Source organism: Pteronotus mesoamericanus, unplaced genomic scaffold (assembly GCF_021234165.1).
Source record: "Pteronotus mesoamericanus isolate MK-2021 breed Mesoamerican mustached bat unplaced genomic scaffold, CSHL_Meso_final contig_2, whole genome shotgun sequence".
NCBI lineage: Eukaryota > Metazoa > Chordata > Mammalia > Chiroptera > Mormoopidae > Pteronotus > Pteronotus mesoamericanus.
This window is the reverse complement of record NW_026555084.1, coordinates 3,015,333-3,035,033: the sequence shown is the minus strand read 5'-3', so window position 1 is coordinate 3,035,033 and position 19,701 is coordinate 3,015,333. Positions and strand designations below refer to the sequence as shown.

General features: G+C 50.7%; 1 protein-coding gene across 1 annotated transcript in view; it reads left to right on the top strand.

Moving 5' to 3' along the window:
• WWC1 (WW and C2 domain containing 1) overlaps nucleotides 1-15,685 on the top strand; it is a 119,219-nt gene extending 103,534 nt beyond the window's left edge. The window contains exons 18-23 of the mRNA XM_054568072.1: nucleotides 4,788-4,905; nucleotides 6,146-6,310; nucleotides 7,973-8,065; nucleotides 11,330-11,563; nucleotides 13,961-14,082; nucleotides 14,956-15,685. Coding sequence (XP_054424047.1) covers nucleotides 4,788-4,905; nucleotides 6,146-6,310; nucleotides 7,973-8,065; nucleotides 11,330-11,563; nucleotides 13,961-14,082; nucleotides 14,956-15,022 — 799 coding nt within the window. The 3' untranslated portion in view covers nucleotides 15,023-15,685. The remainder of the gene's footprint in view (nucleotides 1-4,787; nucleotides 4,906-6,145; nucleotides 6,311-7,972; nucleotides 8,066-11,329; nucleotides 11,564-13,960; nucleotides 14,083-14,955) is intronic.
• The last annotated feature ends 4,016 nt before the right edge of the window (nucleotides 15,686-19,701 follow it).

The following is a 19,701-nucleotide window of genomic DNA, read 5'->3' as shown; positions in this document are numbered from 1 at the left end:
CTGCGCAGCCAATACATCTCAGTGAATTTTTAGAAACCAAACTCCCGATGGAACCAGCATCCAAATCAGGAAGCAGGGCCTCCATTACCAGCCCCCTGGAAGGCCGCCAGGCTTCCTCCTGTCACTACCCTCCACCTCAGGGACAACTACTGTTAGGCAAGCCACCCTCACCTTATCTGACAGAGCCTCAGCTGAAAAATGGGGACATGGCCCCACTTCTGAAGGGTTATTGGACAGGATGGAAGGAAAGGCCACTTAGGATGTTAAAAAAGCTCACAGCAGACACTCGCTGGAAGGTAGAAATTACGATTAGGAAAGCGAGGAGAAGCACCGCTAACTCTCAGCTCCAAAGGGAGAAGGTAGGTTCCACCTGGGACGTGACCGCAGCCTATGAATGAATCTTGCCCCTTGGGCGGAGGTCTAGTTGGGCTTCAATGCATGTGCTCGGAGTTCAGACAGGGATTCGGAGTCTCGCTCCACCACCTCCCCGTGGAATCCTAGGTCTGGCTGATTCCAGTGTGCAGCCAGGGCCAAGAGCCAGGGCTCTAAGCCTCTGTTTCCTCATCTGTAAAATTCAGATTTAAAAACGGCCACTGCGCACAGGGATTTTCTAGACTCGAGACCATCATGCATGACAAGCACTTAATGCAGACCCTGCACTCGGTAACGCGTCTGTATTTTTTGTGTTCCAGCCCCGAACAATACATTTGATCTCAGAAGGAGCCTTTCCTCAATATCTTTTATTCCACACTTTCTGCTCTGTGGGCCTTTACAGAACCCGTGGCGCCCGCTCGACGCCGCCGTTTCAGGGTGAAAACAGCCAGAGACGGTACACGCGCCAGCCCCTGTGTCCCTGTCCCAGAAGCTTTGATTCTGGGCCCTGAAATTTGAATTTCACATAATTTGCATGTCATGAAATATCATCCTTTTGATTTCTTTTTCAGCTATTTAAAAATATAAAAGTCCATTCATAGCTCGGACTGGCCCACACAGGCTGGACTTGGCCTTCAGGCCCAGCCCTCTCTGAGCCTCCTTCCCTGTTCCTCCCTGCAAAGGGTGAGGGGTACGGCAAGATTCCTGAATTTTTGGAGGTTCACTTGCTTATTTTAGGGTTCTCTCTAAATCGTCTCCATTCTTCTCTCCCTCCCCCATCCTGTCTCCCTCCATCCCAGCCCCCGCTCCGCTCTCTCCCCCCGCCACCTCTCCGTCTCCCTTCTTTCTCCCTCCCTCTCTCCTTCCCTCCAGCACATGGCTGGGCTAGGCTGGGATCCACACAGGCAAAGCTCTGACGCCGGAAATAGGCCTTGGACCTATCTTCCCAAACCCTGGCACAAGATCACTGGTTTTCCCCAAATTCCAAGCCTGTGTTGAGACTTTTCACGCCATTGCCTAGCAACTGTCTTCTGTTCTCTCTCCCCTTGTGGCCCCCTCTCTCCCCACCCCTGGCCATTCAGATTTCCCTAGACACTGACTGACAAAGAGGACTGAGATTCCCGGGGCTGCTCCGCTGGGGCAGGTCCGTCTGCAGCCCCCGCCCCTGGACCGCAGGCCTCTTTGGGTCCTGGAATGGGAACCAGCCTTGCGGGGCCCGCCCAGCGCGGGCATCACGTGCCGAGGCCTCCAAGAGACCAGCCCTCTGTTCTAGTTCACGCGCCTCCTCCCTCGGCACCCAAGGCTCAGGGTGCCGTTGCCACACCCTCTTTTTTTTTTTTCTGATTCGGTTTCTTTAGTGCATATGATCAGAAGGCTGGATTTTTTGTTTTTAAGGTTCAAAAGCAGAACAAAACCCTAAAAGCATTAAACAATATAGGAGAATATATCCCCAAATAACACTAGAGTGAAAGTCCTGGTGTTGGCCTCCTTGGGAACTGGGGTGTGTTTGTCTAGAGCAGGGGGTGAGACTTGGCTTTGCAGAGTAGCTCCCAAATAAGACCGTACTGGTCAGTGCTCCACCAGGAGCGCTTGCGAGGCCCCCTAAACCAGCGCCGCCTCTGACATCAATGTAATCCAACCGCATTACTTAACCAACAGTACGGGTATGTCTCATTGCAGCAGGTACTGTGGTGTGGACCTCAGAGCATAAATTAGATGCTCTTCTTTATTCCCAGCAGGGATTAGCCTGTTCCCCTGACCTTCACCGGCCCGGGGGATTAGCCAATGTTTCTTTTTCTGGCACTCCAAAGGGTAAAAAGGTGTCTGTTTTAAATATTTTTCTTATTACAGTTAGAGTTTTGTTTTGTTTTTTTTCCCTTCTGGAAATATTTAGATCAGATTCACAGTCAAAAGGACGAGATTTCCGTAGTAGTTGAGTACTTAGTGGCTATGGACAAACCTGGGTGGAAATCCAGGCTTTACCACTTAGCGGCCCATGACACTGGACCGGGACTCTTAGCTCTCTGATCCTCAGCTTTTCAGTCTATAAAACAGAGACAATAGCCGCTTGCTGCACTGTCGTGAGGCCTTGGCGTAGCACCTGGAGCTCATTAAGCCCTCTGTAAGTGCTGGTTAATGTGGCGTCTGCGGGATTCTTAGGGAGGGGCTCCTTGCATATTCCCATGTTTAATGTCTCTTTTACAAGGAGACAGACAGGCTGCGAGTGTGAAGGAGGGCGAGCAAATCCCCAGCATTGCCAAGTCTCCATCCGAGTGCAGAGGAGGTTTTAATTGTGAGGCCGGGGGTAGCGATCCAAGATACATTCTCCGCACTGGGAAAATCCCAAGGGAGATTTTATGTTTATGCACAGTCTCCAGAAGCCAGCTAGAGATGTCAGATTTTCTGCTCTCGGCTGGAATTCTGCCTGCTCCGCGTGGTAACGCTGTCTCATGCTGATCAGAAGCCTGGCGGTTATGTATGTCTTTGAGGAGGAAAGATGGGAATAGAGATAAATTACTAATTAACAAATCCAGCCCATTTGTCACAGCAGCTCCTTTCAACCGTGGAGTCCGTGAGGAAAGGATAATTTTGAGGAGTATCACCGAAAGTAAACTTTCCTCAACAAATGCTGCTGGAACAATTGCATATCCATATTGAAAAAAGAAACTTTGAGCATCATGTATAGAAATTAATCTAAGATGGATCATGGGGCTACGCATTATATCTGAAACTATAAAACTCCTAAAAGAAAATACAGGAGAAATTTTTTGCAACACTAGGTAGCAAAGATTTTCTTAGATAGGATGTAAAAAGCACAAATCATAAAAAAAAATTGGTAAGTTGGACTTTATCACAAAAGCTTCTGTTCTTTGGAAGATGCCATTTTGGAAAATAAAAAGTCAAGCAACAGACTTGGAGAAAATATTTGCAAAGGATTTATATCCAGAATATATAAGGAACTTTTATAACTCAATAATAAAAAGACAACACAATTTTAAGTGGGCTAAAGATTCTCACAGACGCTTTGCAGGAGAAAAATATATGGGTGGTCAATAAATTCATGAAATGGGTCTCAAAGGGAAAGTGACGGTCAAAAGGACGAGATTTCCGTAGTAGTTGAGTACTTAGTGGCTATGGACAAACCTGGTGTGGTTAAAAACCACAGTGACATGTGAGTAGACACCCAGAAGAACGACCAAATTTAAAGACTGGCGATACCAAGTCTAGATGAAGAACTGGAACTCTCATAACATTGCCTGTGGAACGTCAAGTGGCATAACCACACTGGAAAACCAGTTTGTCAGTTTCTTAAAAGGATAAACTCACACTCACTATATGACCCAGCAGTTCCACTTTCAGGTATATGACTGTTACGGTCTGAATTGTACCCCCTGCAAAGTTCATCCATTGAAGCCCTGACCCCAGGACCTCAAAGTGTGACTGTATTTGGAGATCGATCCTTTAAAAGATGATTAAGTTAAAGATCGTTAAAGGTTAGTTGGGCCTGTACTTTCGTAAGAAGAGGACACTTGAAGACCTAAGAGAGACCTCAAGGGTGCGCACACAGAGGGAAGACCATGGGAGGGTGTGGCGAGAAGGTGGCCGTCTGCGGGCCACAGAAGGGAAACCTGCCCACGCCTTGATCTTGGACTTCTAGCCTCCAGACCTGCAAGAGATACATTTCTGTTATTTTAAGCCGCCAGTACTGTTAGGGCAGCTCCGGCAAACTAACGCAATATGCAAGAGAGATGAAAACCTGTATCTGCCTGAACGTCTGTAGAAGCTTTATTTACAATCGCTAAGAAATGGATACATTTCAAAAGTCCATCACCTGCTAAATAGCCATACAAATTGTGGTCTATCCATCCAATGGAATATTATTCAGCCATAAAAAAAAAAAAGAATGAACTATTATTGATACAGTTACTGACGTGGATGCATCTCAGAAAGCTGCTGAGAGAATGAAGCCAGAGAGAAGAGTACATACTGGCTAATTTCTATATATATGAAATGCTAGAAAAATCAGATTTCATCCATAGTGACAGAATGCTGGTCAGTGCTAGGCTGGGGGTGGCCGGAAATTAACTGAGAGAGGGGACAGGGAACCTTCTGGGATAACAGGATGCTTTATATCATGGTAGTGGTTACACAAAGGAATCACATGCATCAAACTTGTCAAACTACACTCTGAAAATGCATTTTGCTCTATGTAAATTACACCTCACTAAGACTGATCTTCCTTCCTTCCTTCCTTCCTTCCTTCCTTCCTTGCTTCCTTCCTTCCTTCCTTTTCTTTCTTTTTCTTTCTCCTCAATCCTGAAAAGGTTTGGGAGCCCTGTCCTGGGTACGTATAAGGACAGGTGAGCAGATCAGAGGGGTCTCCAGGCAGTAACTGAAGTCCTTTGTCATCACAGGAGGTTCGAGGAGGAGACCAGTGACAATGAAGCTGCTGCAGAGGAGGAAGAGGAGGGAGAGGAGGACGTTTTCGCTGAGAAATCCTCACCAGATGCGGACGAGGGCCCAGCGTTAAAGGTAGGGAGGGCCAGGGAGCTGGGAAGGGCTGTCGTGGGGGAAGTAGCCCTCCATCCTCGAGCAGGCAGTCAAAGGGTCCACGGTTAAACCTTGTCCTCCAGCATCAGGGGACAGGCCCTCGGGGGGGGGGGGGGGGGTGACCTGCAGCAGGTGTATCATGGTGTCCCTGCCTGTAATTTGGCTCCTTTCAGCAACCGTGAACCAGGAGAGGCAAACTTGCCCTTCCTCTCTCCTGCCTTTGCCCAGTTTCTCTGGACAGGCCTCAGGCTTTGCTGTCAGACAGGTCTGGGTTCCGGTGCAGCCCCTGCTACACCCTAGCTGTTAGTGTTAGGCAGATGACTTCATTTCTCTCAAGCCTTCATTTCACTGTCTCTAAACTGGGCACAGTAATACCTTGCAGACAGGATCTAAGGTTTCGAGGGAATGTATTGCTTCGCTCGGGTGGGCCCAAAGTGCAGTGGAGAAAGAGTCTGATGGTCAGGTTTCCGTCAGCCCCTGCCTCCTAACCACTAGAATTATGTGTTAGAACAGGATTCACACTCCACATAGATCCCTGTTCTTTCCACCCATGGGGCTCCTAGAAAAGAGCGCCCCGCCGGGTAGGGAGGGCGGGGTTGCAGACTGCACTGAACAGGGTGCCGGGCCAAGGGGAGCCGAGAAGAACCAAGGGGCAGTGTTTTGCAATGTCTCCAGCCAATGGGGACTCCTCCTTCAGGATTACGCAAAGGCACTGACGGAGGCCCTGCCTTTAGGTGGTTTCCTTTGCTTATCTTTCGCTGGTGACTACCGTGAAGGGATGATAGAAAAACCTAGTCACCTGGTTTAAGAAAGGAGGTTGGCTGGTTGCGTCCATAATTCCAAGGAAACATTGGCTGTTCTTGGCTGGGGCAGGGGAGGCCTTGGGTGTGACCTTGACAAAGTGTGTGTGGCACATAAGTCTTGAGGTGAGAAGTCCAGGCCACCTGTGCATAAGGTACCTCTGCTCTCATGGAGCTTGTTTGGGGGTTGAATATGCTCCCACTAGCCCCAACCCACAGGTGTCATGGAGGAACAGGGGCCGGCACTCCGGATGTTGGGCACTGTCCTGCCTGGGCAGGGTTGGGGCCAAGGAAGCTCCCAACTGCATCTGTGGGACAAAGGGGAAGTGACAAGAGTGAGAAGCAACCAGGGAATCTTCCCCATGGGTCTTGGGATGGGTGGCTGAAACTCTGTAGTCGCAAAGCTGTGACTTCTTCCTCAGGTGGACAAAGAGACCAACACAGAGACCCCAGCCCCATCCCCCACAGTGGTGCGGCCCAAGGACCGGCGGGTGGGCACGCCGTCCCCGGCGCCCTTTCTGCGAGGAAGCACCATCATCCGCTCCAAGACCTTCTCCCCCGGACCCCAGAGCCAGTACGTGTGCCGGGTAAGCAAACTCTTGGCCCTTGTCACCCTCCCCCCTGTTCCCACGGGGTCGCCTTCAGCCTCACGGTCCGGGTGCAGATCCCGGTTCCTTTCTCTGTCAGGTACCCTTGGGTCAGCGTGCCCCTCTCAGCCTGTTTCCTCGTGTGGCGTTCGTAGGCTGACTCCATAGGGTCGTTTTAAGGATTGAATTAGATGAAGGATGGAAAAGGCTCAGTAACTGGTACCTGGCAATGCTGTTATAATTCCAACCACGTCTCCCCTCCTCCTTCTTGGTCATCAGTTATGAGTTAAGGATCAGTTGTCCCGATCCATATAAATAGTTGGTATGACGTTCTATGAGTGCCATCTTCAGATTGAGGCAGTGCAGGACAAAGCTTTCTTCTGGTGTGATACGCAGCCTGCCTGCTTGTACTGTGCGCTCCAGTCAAAGTGTTCCACCCCTCTGTCTCTGTATGGGTTTCATCTCTGAGCCCTACCCGCATCCTGGGACCAGGAGAGGAGGTGGCCTTGCAATCAAACAGACTGGACCTTGAACTCTTGGAGAGGTGTGTCCACCTCTCTGGGTCTCCCTTCCCTCCATTAGGATTGTTTGAGGGCAGAATGAAACCATCACTAAAGCGCATGGCACGTAGTAGGCGCTCTGCCCACGTGTCTGTAATTAATTGTTACTATTATTCTAGTTCTGGTTTTGATGGAGACTTTGCCCAGCACAGTAGCTATTTCATCAGTTACGTCCCTGGGGTTGCTGTGTTCAACATAGCAGGGCTGTAATAGCGTTATCACCAATAATCATTAATAACCACAAAAACGATGTAACAGCTTCTCGGGAGAGACCTGCAGCAGTGGGCTGATGGCTGTCAGAACAAACAGGCTCTATAGCACCTGCCTGCAGCAATCCCACCCACGTGGAAATGCGACTCGCCCCCACCCGCATCTCCTGGGATGTGCTGGCATCCCAGCCTCCCTCTCCGGTCCCCCCGTAGAAAAGCCCCCACCTGACCACGGACGGCGAACGTCAGCTTCCTGTGGAGGGTACGAACAAGGAGATGACTGAAGGGATCTGAGGTGGGCAGGGCTGTGCTGGGCACAGCCCTCACGCGTCTGTCTGTCCCACCTTCCCCAAGGACACCGTCCCTGAGGTTTTGCTTTTGGGCTGCTTTTCTTTCTCTGTATCTATCAGTCTTGACAGTGGCTCCATTTGAGCCATTAAGACAGGCTCTGTGGGCAACAGGGAAGAGTCGATGCCAATAGGCCTTGACTAGGTCAAGGGGGCATTAAATCCTGGAGTCAGACTGTCTGGCGTCAGCCCGACTGTACTGCTACCAACTCACCAACCTTGGGCAAATCCCAGGCTTCTCTCCTCATTGGTGAATGGGGGATGCTCCCATCCCACGCCATTGTTGGAAGGGTTCGATGAGATACCGCACGTGTAGCGGTTACAGCGTGCATTGTGCCGAGAACGTGCTGGATGAATGTTCCCCCGGAAAGGAAAGGAAGGTGAAATGAAACCCGCCTCCTGCAGGGCCCAGGGAGCAGGAACTCGGAGTGTGTGCACAGGAGAGAAAGGACCGGGCTGAGCGGGGCAACCACCCTCCCAGCCCCAGCCTGCCCTCTTCTGAATGCACTTGGACCTTCAGTAACTTCCATGACGTTTTTCTTGCAGCTGAATCGGAGCGACAGTGACAGCTCCACACTGTCCAAGAAGCCACCTTTTGTTCGGAACTCCCTGGAGCGCCGCAGCGTCCGGATGAAGCGGGTAAGACAGGCTCCTGCCCTGCCCTCGCTTCCCCTAGCACAACCCCCGATGTCTGACCGCTTCTCCGCAGCCACTGGAGTGAAGGACGTTGCTCTTGCGATCGTGATGGTTTTTGCAAGTGGAAGTTTGCAAACTATAAGGCCTGCATCGGCTCTGAGGAAGTGGCTTCCTGGGTAGGAATCCAGCAACCCCAGGACCCCAGTGGGCACCTGCCCCACACAAGACTCTGCTCCGTGTGTGGTCCAGCTGATTGAGTGGTCAGGGTTCTGACAGCGCTCCCTGCTGGCGGAGAAGCTGGGCTCCGCAGCACCGATTGGTAGCAGGGAGGCTTGAGCGGGCTTCTCTCAGTCCAGCTGAATGTGCACAGGGATGAGGCCACAGCTGTCCCTGTAGAGAGATCTTGCCTTTCCTTACGGGGGCTTGGCTGAGGGGTCGGGGTGGGGTGGCGTTAGGCAAAGGACTGACTCCTGACCCGCACTTTTCACCACCAGCGCTGCAGGCAATGCAGAGAGCCCTGCCCTCTTCGCACTTTTAACGCAGACTCTGCAGCAGTTCCAGTGAGTTTGCAGAACTAGAAGCCATGCTTCCCTAATATCAGAAAGAGCAGGAAAGAGAGAGCACAGAAACAGGCAGGGAAAGGAGAGCGTGCCAACAGCCCCAAGCAGCGGAAGGCTCCTCCGCGTCTCCTGAGACCAGCTGCTGACTGCCAGAATCAGGAGTTGGTCCTCTGTCAATGGCTACCCCGCCCCCTGAATCTCCAGGAAGAACGAGCATAAGCAGGAGAAAGCGCAGGCAGGAGAGGGCGCACAGGACAGGCAGAGGGACAGGCTGGCTGTGGGGGAAGGTGGGCATGGTCTCAGGTGACAGGGACAGCCCGCTGCCCACTCTGGGCCCCCCACCCTTCCTGTTTTCTGTGGCTGACTGGTGCTGCAGGGTCTCCTGGGGAGCTTGTTGACGATGCAGATTCCAAGCCCACATTCCTGGACAGCGTAATGCAGCACCTGGAAACTACATTTTTAACAAGCTCCTCAAAGGGTACTGGAGGCAGAAATGCCACTGTGTGCCCTAAAACCCCCTCCCAAGTCAAGCCACATAGAAGCTCCCCCTTCTTCACCTCCTCTTGCACTTACCCAAGGGGGTATCTTGCTAAGGGAGCCCTTGATGGTAGGTCTGAGCCCTCATTTTTCTTCAGTCCTCAATGCCCAGGAAACGGGCAGCGGCTGGGCCAGGGTCCTGGTCAACGCCATCCTTGCGCTCACTCACAGCCTGCGCTGTGCCCTTGTCTGCATCCAGCATGGTTCTACGATTGGCCACTGGTCAGAGCAAAGAGAAAGGATCTTCACTTCTTGCTCCGAGAACTTGATTTCCTCTGCTGGATTTCCTGACCCGGCGCATTTATAAGCGCAGATTAGACAATGCCCATCCTAGACGAGTCTTATAGAACTTCTGCATGAAGCTGTTTTGTATGCCTGAAAGTATACAAGTGTGAGTGTGGCTAGATCTTGTAGTAACTGTTTATGGACCATTTCTGAAGGCCCTTTGTTCGTCGTCGTATTTGCCTCCTGTCGCTGCACCGCAGAGTACCGTAACCCTAACAGCTTAAGATAATGCATCCTCTCACAGGTCCCATGGGTCAGGAGTTCAGCGCAGGTTAGCTGCACCCTCTGCTCAGGGCCTCCCCAGGCTGAGGTCTAGGTGTTTGATGGTCTGCATCCTCATCTGGAATTTTGGCCAGGGGAGGTTTCACATCCCGGGCCCCTTGGGGGGTTGGCAGGATTCATTTCCTGGCACTTTCTTGCTAGCTGCAGGTCTGGCGCTATTCACAGCTCACAGAGGTCATTTTCAGGTCCCTGCCACGTGGCCCTCTCCATGACCTATATTGCTTCTTTGAGGCCGGCAGAAAATACCCAGAAAGGGCCAGTTCATCTTTTAAGAGCTCACCTGATTAGGCTGGGCCCACCAGGGATGATTGGCTCAACATCAGCTGACTAGCTATCTAATCACAGGAGTGACACCCCATTATATTCACAGGTCTCTGCCACGCTGAAGGGGCTGGCATAATACTGGGTGTGTACTTGAGGGGGTGGCAGCCTTGGAGGCCGGCTTAGAATTCAGCCTCCTGCAGTCTTTAGTCTTTTTTTTTTTTTTTAACCATTACTGGGTTTGGATTGCAGGAGAGTTAATAATTATATTACTTGGGATCTTATGCATACAGGTAACTGAAGAACTTAAATATGGTTTGAAAATGAAAGGCGGAATTTATTGGCTCATTTAATGTAAAGTCCAGGCGTTGGATTGATCCAGGAGTTGAAAGAATGTCGTCAAGCTTCAGCCCCCCTTCCGTGGCACTGCTCCCTCTAGATAGCTTAACAATAATTCTTCTTATTTCCCTTCTCCTTCTCCTTCATTCTCTCTCCTCCTCCTCCTCCACCTTCTTCTTCTAGCGTAATTCTTAACCAGGGTCACCCCATGTGGTGTTGAAGGTGGCCACGACCAGTTCTGGGTTTATATCTTGCTGGCTTAAGAATCTCTCTGTAAAGACATTGCTTTTTCCCAAAATTAAGTGTCACCCCTGAAGCAATCGCTGTGATTCTGATTTGCTGAGTTTAGGTCATGTTCCTATCCCTGAAGCCCCACACAAACCGCATGGGTTGCGCATGGAGGAGCCGTGGATGCGTAAGGGGGATGATTAGTTACCTGTAAGACTGGGGAAGTAGATGCCACACATACAGAAACAATAGATGTCCCTTAAGTCAAGAAGACGTGGCTTCATCTCTCAAGGGGGACCAGGCTTGCATTAAGGAGACAGCCTGAGAGCAGGAGGGAGACAAGAATGCATTGACTGAGAAGGGAGATGTTGAGGACACAGGGTAGGGAGCTGGGCCGAGTGTGGGCAGTGAGTGATTGGGTCCGGTGCCAGCCGTTAGGGGTGGAATCTCCGCTTTACCACTGGCGATGTGTGACTTAACCTCTGGGAGCCTCAGGCGCAATGATAACAGGCGGGACGTTGTAGGGTTGTGCAAATGAACTGAGGTCATGGCATGAACGGCCCATCGCGGTGCCTGGGACATAAAAATGCTCAGTAAACATGAGCTGTAGAATGGAAGAAACCAAGGCAGGCTGGGAGGGAGGGGCGTCTTTGAATGCGTGGAAGCCTGCTGATGAACGAAGGAGGGAAGGTTTTGAGGTTCAGAGGAGGGGGTCCTGTGGGCTCACTAGTCCCCGCCATGTACCGATCAGTCAAAGCCATCCCTACCCCCACAGCCTTCATCCTTCAAATCCCCGCGCAACGAGCGCCTGATGCGCACCTCGCTGGACCTTGAGTTAGACCTGCAGGCCACCAGGACCTGGCACAGCCAGCTGACTCAGGAGATTTCGGTGCTGAAGGAGCTCAAGCAGCAGCTCGAGCAGGCCAAGAGCCACGGGGAAAAGGAGCTGCCGCAGTGGCTGCGCGAGGACGAGCGCTTCCGCCTGCTGCTGAGGATGCTGGAGAAGCAGGTGAGCGCCGCGAGCGGGAGCAGGCGACGCGCCCTGCCGTTGGACACCAACTGCTGCTGCAAGGGAAGAGAGACCTGATCGTTGAATGGGGGTTGTAGAGTCCTGAGACCCCCTCAGAGTGTTTCCAGGGCCCCCCGTTCCCATCAGCAAAGGGATCGAGGAATACCTTTGCCCAGCAAGCATCATCAAGTCTTGCCCCGGTGGCCCGGCCCTTTTTGCTGCATCTCTGTGTGGATGCGTGCAAGCCCCAGTTATTCACACGTTTATTCATTTGTGCAGCCCTTCATCAAACACTCCTCTGTGCTGGGACACCCACTCGAGCAGTAAATCTTGAACAGTGACCGGCCCGGGGCCTGCCTATGAAGTCCCGTGGGGCAGGTGTTACCGGAGAGGAGAGCAGTGCTCCGTGGCAGGGCCTGGTATGAAGATGCCGGGAACACCAGCCTGCTCGCTTCTCTGCCCTCCTGCACTGAGTTCGAGGGGTTTCAGGGTTGCTCAAGGGAAAAGGGAGGACTACAAAGTGGCATGGCACGCAATGAGTTTTATTAGGGTGGCATTGCATTCACACGTCGCCATGCCGGAGAAGTCCCTGTCAGCAGGGCGCCTCCCAGACACAGCTTTTCTGGGGCTACACCTAGAGGGCAGGAGGGCGAGGGAACTCCTAGGAGAGTTGGGGAGGGGCTTATGCCTCTAGATGATGTTGTTCAGCAGCACCATGAGAAATCTCTAGATTAGAGAGCTCCAAAGCAACCCTGACCATTGTAGCTCAGTGTGTTGGGCATCGTCCCGCAAAGCGCAAGGTCGCTGGTTCAATTCCCCATCAGGGCACATGCATGGGTTGCAGGCTGGCCCCACCCACTGCCGTTGGGGGCATGCGAGAGGCAACCAATCGACGTTTCTCTTCCTTTCCCTCTCTTTAAAAAGTAATAAAATCTTTTCTTTAGAAAAAGGAGCTCCAAAGCAGCAGCAGTTTGGGGTCCTTGATAGTCCCAGGGAGTATCTTATCTACAGCTAGCAGATGATGGGTGTAGCTTTACAGGGTAAGCAAAGCCAGCAGGGTCCAAATGGTTTCACAACCTGCTTGTTCGAGCTATATATAAAACAACTGATGGGTAAAAATTTGAGTTTGGCACGAGTGGGCTTTTGCGCTAACAGGTCCCGGACGACCAGGAAAAATCAAGCACCACTGGGCCAATAAACAGAGGCCGGCTTCGACTCATTTTTATAACACCTGCCACTCCCGGATTGCCGCCCATGGCAGGAATGCCAGGCCTTTGCTAGTTCTGTCCACACCCAGCCAGACGATGCAAAGAGCACGTAGGGAGGGTGCCTGCCCGGATTGCTGGGGCGGCCGTTAGCTAATGTCGCAGCTCTTGATGCAAGTGGCGGGGCGACGCCTGAGAGCAGGAAAGTCGTGCTGGACTTCCTTGGTCAAGAGTAGTGTGGGGGCTTCAGGGAGATGTAGGCACTTCAGAAAGTCCAAAAATGTCTCTTTCTACTTTCTTACTTATACCCTGTACACTTAGAACAAGGATTTAATAAGAGCATTAAGGGAAAATAGAAAATTAGAGAAAGTTTTAAGGAAGAGAAGGAAATAAATATGTTCCTAACCTAATGATAGTTGTCTGTTAGATTTACCTCTGAGCCTCCAGGCAGCCAAGGCAAAAAGAGGTAAGAAAATAAGTGTAATGGGCCTTTGCTTAAGAAAACAGGAACTGAGGAAACTTGGCCTTTCAAATAGTAAATTTTAGTACATCCGTGGCTATCTGATAAGGGCCTACTAAAGAGCCATTTAAACAAGAGCTTCATTGACCAAAAATCTGCCTTTGAGCAATGTTGTCCAGTGTCTAGTGCATGGTTATTTTAGGGCTCTCTGTGGTTTGTTCCCAAATGCACTTACATGGGTTTGCACAAAGAGGAAAGGTGTCATGTACCTAAAGTTGAGCACACTGCATGACTTGGAATTGGGTTTCTACCACGCCTTAGTTGTTTGACGTTAGAGAGATTTCTTACCATATCTGAGCTTGTTTCCTGGGCGGTAAAATAGAGGTAATTATAAAATCTACCTTCCACGGTGGCCCTGAGGATTAGATGAAGTAGCACGCATTTCACCAGACAGCCTCATCCGACTTCCGACAGGTCCACGCAGGGGTTCAGTGCCAGGCTCGGGACACCTGGCCACTGTCCCAAAGGATGGGCCCACTCTTCCCTCATCGGTCTGAATAAAGAGGATCCTGCGGTGGAACAGGAAGAGTGAGGGTGCCTGTTGCGGACCCGTAGACCTTTTGACTGCAGTACAGGCCTCGCGTGTGCTAGAAAGTTCTCCTTGGCTGACCCATTCCGGGAGGCCCGAAGGGCTCTCCACAACCTCACGGCTCTGCTTGTGTTCCCCTGCAGGTGGACCGAGCAGAGCACAAGGGCGAGCTGCAAACAGACAAGATGATGAGGGCGGCCGCCAAGGATGTGCACAGGCTTCGAGGCCAGAGCTGTAAGGAGCCCCCAGAAGTGCAGTCTTTCAGGTAAGAGGGCGCCCGACTGGCCAGCCCTTCTCCACCTCCCTGCTTCCTGTCCCATGGTCTCTTCTCGAGCAGAGCACCAGCTCTCTCTCTTGTGGACGTTCGTCCTCTGCCAAGCCGTCCCTGGAGGTCTGTGTGCTCTGCGCTGCTTTCCCTCGTTGTCTTTCTCAGTCCCCAACAACTTGAGCTCATTAGTTAGATCCTCTTGTTTAATGAATGAGCCACCTGCTCCAGCCTCTTGCTCAGTGTTTCCGTCACTGGTAATTGCAGAGGATTGGCCGACTGATAAATCAGCCGGGGTGACGGATGCCTGCGCAGCCTCCTGGCTCTGCCTGCTCCCTGCTGGGATCTCAGAGAGGCGCTTACTTGCTGGACTGACCCTGGGTGTCTCACGGGAGGGCCTCCAATACCGTCTATCCGGGCCTCCCAGCCACAGAGGACCTTGCATTTGGACTTGCGATGTCCCCTCGGATAAAAGCATTGCAATGAAACAAACTAACTTGTATGACCATGTTTGGGCACCTCCACTTTTAACTCATTGAGAATCAACAGACACTGGAAGTGACCCAAAGGCCCTTCTAATCAAGTCCCTGATTTTAACTAAAGCTCTCTCTGGTTGGGCTAATGCCTTCTAAAGCAGTGGCTGTAAACCAGTCCCCTGGGGACATTTATGGTTGTCACAACTGGGAGGGGTGGGGGAGCTACAACTGGCCATCTTGGGAGCAGAGGCAGGGATGCTGCTACACAGAACAGCGCCACTGCTCCGCGCGCCCTCCCCCCCAAACTCCAGCAAAGGATCAAAAGGATCATCCTGCCCGCGGAACCTGGAAAGTGCGGTTGGAAAGTCCGGTTCTAAAGGGATGGCCTCTTTTACAGGGAGAAGATGGCATTTTTCACCCGGCCTCGGATGAATATCCCAACCCTCTCTGCAGATGACGTCTAATCGCCAGAAAAGTATTTCCTTTGTTTCACTGACCACGCTGTGAACATAGACTGTGGCTAAAGTTATTTATGTGGTGTTATATGAAGGTACTGAGTCACAAGTCCTCTAGCGCTCCTGTAGGTCTGAAGATGAAGATTTTTTTAGTTTGGATTCTATTATTATTAAAAGGAAAAAAAAATACAAAAACAAAACCAGCATTAAAACGTCAAGATTGTATAGTTTGTATATTTAGGAATGTATTTTTGAGAAAGAAAATTTAAATGAACTAAAGCAGTGTTCAGTTGCTGCTCTTAAAATAAAATTGTTTAGTTTTTTTTTTTTTTTTGGTTTTTTTTTTTTTTTTTTTTTGGTTTTTTTTGTACAGCTCTACCTTCTAGAGGTTTCACTGCAATAAGTAAGTAATATTTTGGGGACGGTAGTCCTAAAAGGACGTCCTGCAGATAATCACAGCACAGCTGACCTTTCCTACTTAACATATTTTGTACAATATTTTAAAAATGCACAGCAACTGTTTGGGGGACCCTGGGGTACATCTGGGAATCTTCATGCGCTGTGATGTGTTTTTATGTGGCCGCCGGAGGTGGAGCAGGCAGCGGGGAGCTGGCCACAGGCCTGCCCACGCCGGTCTCAGATGCCCAGTGAAGCCACCGAAGTGAGTGAGGGAGGGCTGTGGAGAACTTTTAATTTTATCTCCATCAATAAAGTGGCCTTTCTGAACAAATTTCCTCTATCTCTTTTTCCCCTGCCCCCACCCCTCACTTGGCCTGTGTTTCTCTGATGTTTGACTCTCCCCTTACCGATCGTTTCCTTCCTACCCATCCACGGCCAGTCCAGATGATGTTTTCTTTGGTTTGGTTTTTTGCCCACCCCTCCACTCAGCTGCTCATTAAATGAAAATGACTGGTCCTCCGGGGCTGTTGGCAGAGGATTGGAAGTTAGCCCTTAACAAGCAGGCAGCCAGATCTCTTCTTTCTTCCTTTCCCTGACATCACCCTGTGCATCTTCCCGTAGAGTATGTTGCACCACCAGCCACATCACCTGGGCCAGCTCATTAAAAGTCCACACTCCTGGGCTCTCGGCCCACCGGATGGGCCCAGAGGCCTCCTTTTATCCATGTTCCCACTGTTAGTCTTTTGCGCACTGCAGGACACACTAACAGGCGTGACCCTCTGGGGGCGGGGGGCGGGATGGAGGGAGCGGTGCTCCCGTCACTTGGCCTACGGAGGCTTCTCCCCACATCCCCCCTACCTTCCTCACCTGGCTGTTTCTTCTTACGTAGTAGGAACCTACAGCGGCATAGAGTCCACTGTTATTCCCCACGTGACTTCCAGGGCTTCCTACAGCCAGGCCTCCCTCCAACCGTCCAGCCCAATTTCTCACCACCAGCCAGGGCTTTCGGCTTTCCCAGGTGTCACATCTCTGAACACCTGTGTCCGACACACTCTCCTTTGTGAAATTCCACCCCACACATTAAATGTTGACACTGCAGTTTCTTCAAAAGAGTAACAGCATTCCCAATCAATTGCAGTATGTCCAAGAGCACAAGGATTGTGTTCCGCACCGCCCCTGTGGGCCCTGATGCCTGCACAGTGCAGAGCGGTGAGTCGGCTGCTGTCCTTGCTGACACTGCGGGGCACCAGCAATGGAACAGATGACCCAAGCCAGACAGTCAGAGGGATCCATCCCATTGGCTACCACGATGAGACCAAGGATGGCCATGGGATCCCAGCTGGGCCAGTCAGAACCCTCCTGCATTAGCCACCGGAAAGTTCAGGAGTAGATTTTCCCTTCTGAAAGCTACCTGTTGCCATGGGTCCAGCTTCTGGGGCCAACCCTGCAGAGGCAAGCAGGTGCAAGACGTGGGGAAAGAAAGGGTATCCTTGGGTTCTGAACTGATTGACACCAGAGTGAGGTGAACTGCGTCCTCACTCTGTTTGTAGTCTGTCTGATGAACCGAGGCAAGAGTGCTCAATAAAATCTGAGGGTCAGTCAGTGGATTTTATTCGCTCAGTCACACCTTTATCTGTGTTCGGCATTCCAAGGAAAGGTCAGCCCCTCACCCGTTGCAGCAACAGCAGCAGCAGTAGCTTCCGTGAAGCAGAGCTCCCAACGCCCTCCTTGTGAATGGCAAAGGCTACAGGGAACAGATCCTCCTGCCTGAGAAGTGGGTGTCGCTTCAGCTGGTGGGACATTTATGGAGCAAACCAGACCACCTCGGCAGAAGGCCAAAGGCCCTGTGTCTACCTTGGCATTGAATTCTCGAACGGTCACGGACCAACCAGCAATACATCCTGCTGCTGTTTGCAGAATAAAGAAAGAAACTTCCCCTTGTAACTGTGCGCATGTGTTTTACAGAATCTTCAGCAAACAAGAGCTCAGAAATAGGAAATGCCCCGCTCAAGGTCACTCAGATAATAAATGGCCAGAGCTAGCATGCCATCCACTTTTCTGCCTCCAAAGTTTCTGTCAGTCATTCAGCTCTGGTTTCTGCTCCACAGCGTTGTGGTCACATGAGGCCCTCATTGAAGGGACGTTGCGTATTTGGTTTTCAGGAATGAAACCCTGAAATCCTATGGTTTCTCTACAAGGGGATATGGAGAAATGGGGTGACTAAAATGCTAGCCAGAGAAAAGACACTCGGCATACCTCACTGGATGTGATCGTCCCATCCAGAAAACCCACGGCTGCCTTTTGAACACAAATCTTGCAATTGCCACTGGCACCAGGGGTCACCTGCATCCTTGCTCTGCAGCGTGCCTCGTGAAGCAAGTCATGATGCTTCCTGGCAGTCTTGTGCTCCCTGCTTCTACAAAAGCTAATGAGACGCCAGCCATGCTGACCTTTCTTTTCTTCATTCCCACCACAGGGCCTTTGCACTTCTAGCTCCTGCCTGGTTGGTACCCTCTTCCACCATGTCTTCATCCCATCCTCATGTAAACCTTTCTATGTCGCTAATCAGATCTCAACTCAAAGCCCCACCAGCTTGGAGAGCCCTCTCCACCCAGACCCTGGGCCACCCCACCCAACTTACCCTCCCACAGGTCACTCTCAGACACGGTAATCGGATTTCTTTGCTTCAGAGCACTGTTCTATCGTCTGTCTCTTTCCTATAAGTGTATCCAAAGTTTGGTGTCCCTGGGCTACACTGGAAGAGTCATCTTGGGCCACACATTAAATACACAAACACTAATACAAACTGATCAACAACAAAAAAAAGGTTTTAAGTAAATTTACGATTTTATGTTGGGCGACATTCATAGCAATCCTGGGCTGCATGCAGCCCACAGGCTATGGGTCCAACACCCCGATAGAGATCTAAAGCAGGAACCTTGTTTTCTTTTGTATCAGGCAAAATGGCTCCTTAATATTTGTGAGATGCATGAATGAGAGTGTCTGCCCCAGGGTGAGGTTGGTTTCTTCTTTGCCATTCCTATCAGCAGGAAGGTTCTGGGTGGAGCAGGAGAAGCACTGAAGGCTTCACTTTTGCTACTATCTCCACCGCTGCTGACACCCACTTCCCTTCCTGTTTTCAAATAAATTGAGTGACTGCCTCAGATGATTTGTATCTGCTCCCTCTGTCTAGAACCCTTTTAATTCAGTCGGTTAAAGTTTTTGAGTGATGCCCTGCAACAAGCTCCCCTGTCGGAGAAGGGTCTTCCAAACTGGGGTGAGACCTCAGCGTATAGGAAGGCATTCTGAGGGGCCTGGATATGCTAACAAAATCTATTTCCAGCCATGAGTTTTTGTATAGTCTTTCCTAAAATTGGTTTGCCAGAAAACTCGGTTATCCAATTCTCCTTTTACATCTCTTCCACAAGGAAAGGCGTACCACCCCTCTCATGCCTTGGGTGTAAACTAACGAATGAGGTACTCCACGAATGTATTTCTCCTGAGGGTGACACCCTGGAGCACCAAAGGAAGGGAGCTTAGTAAAAGGACAGCCCTTGCTTTCTGGTTTATCTTGAAGGTGGAGATCTCTCTGTCCCCTGATTTGTCCTTCCATGAATTCACCCATCTTTCTCAGAATTTAGAAATGAGATGTCAAAGAAACAAACTTCTAGATTAAAAAAATTAAAAAATTAAGAATATAAGATTTGGATTATTTGATTTAACATTATATGACAGACATTTTCCATAAACTGACCTAAACGTGAAGCTCCACAGCTTTTTTTTTTTTTTTTTAGATTTTATTTATTTACTTTTAGAGAGAGGAGAAGGGAGAGAGGAAGAGAAGGAGAGAAACAGCCCTGTGTGAGAGATACATCCATCAGTTGCCTCTCGCACACCCTCACCCAGGGACCTGGTCTTGTTACGGAAAGCCAGACTCAAGACACGATTCAGGGAACGGAATAAGCCTTTATTCACACGTGCGGGCTCAGAGGAGGCAGTCTCCAAATTCTGAGCCCCGAATCGGGGTTAGATAGGGGTTTATAAGCCCTAGCATTCCGGCGGGAAACGGATGGGCTTCCCAGGTCGGGAAAGGGATTAGCATTCCGGTGGGAGATTGATGTGCTACTCAGGCGGGGGAAGGGATGTGAAAACGGGCTACAGAAGCAGATAAGCAATGATTAACAGTTAACCTGGGAGGGGGTTTCTGGCTAGGCTGCTCCTCTTAAGTCATCTTGCCCTTATCAGTCTGAAATCCAGGCATGTGCCCAGACTGGGAATCGAACCGGTGA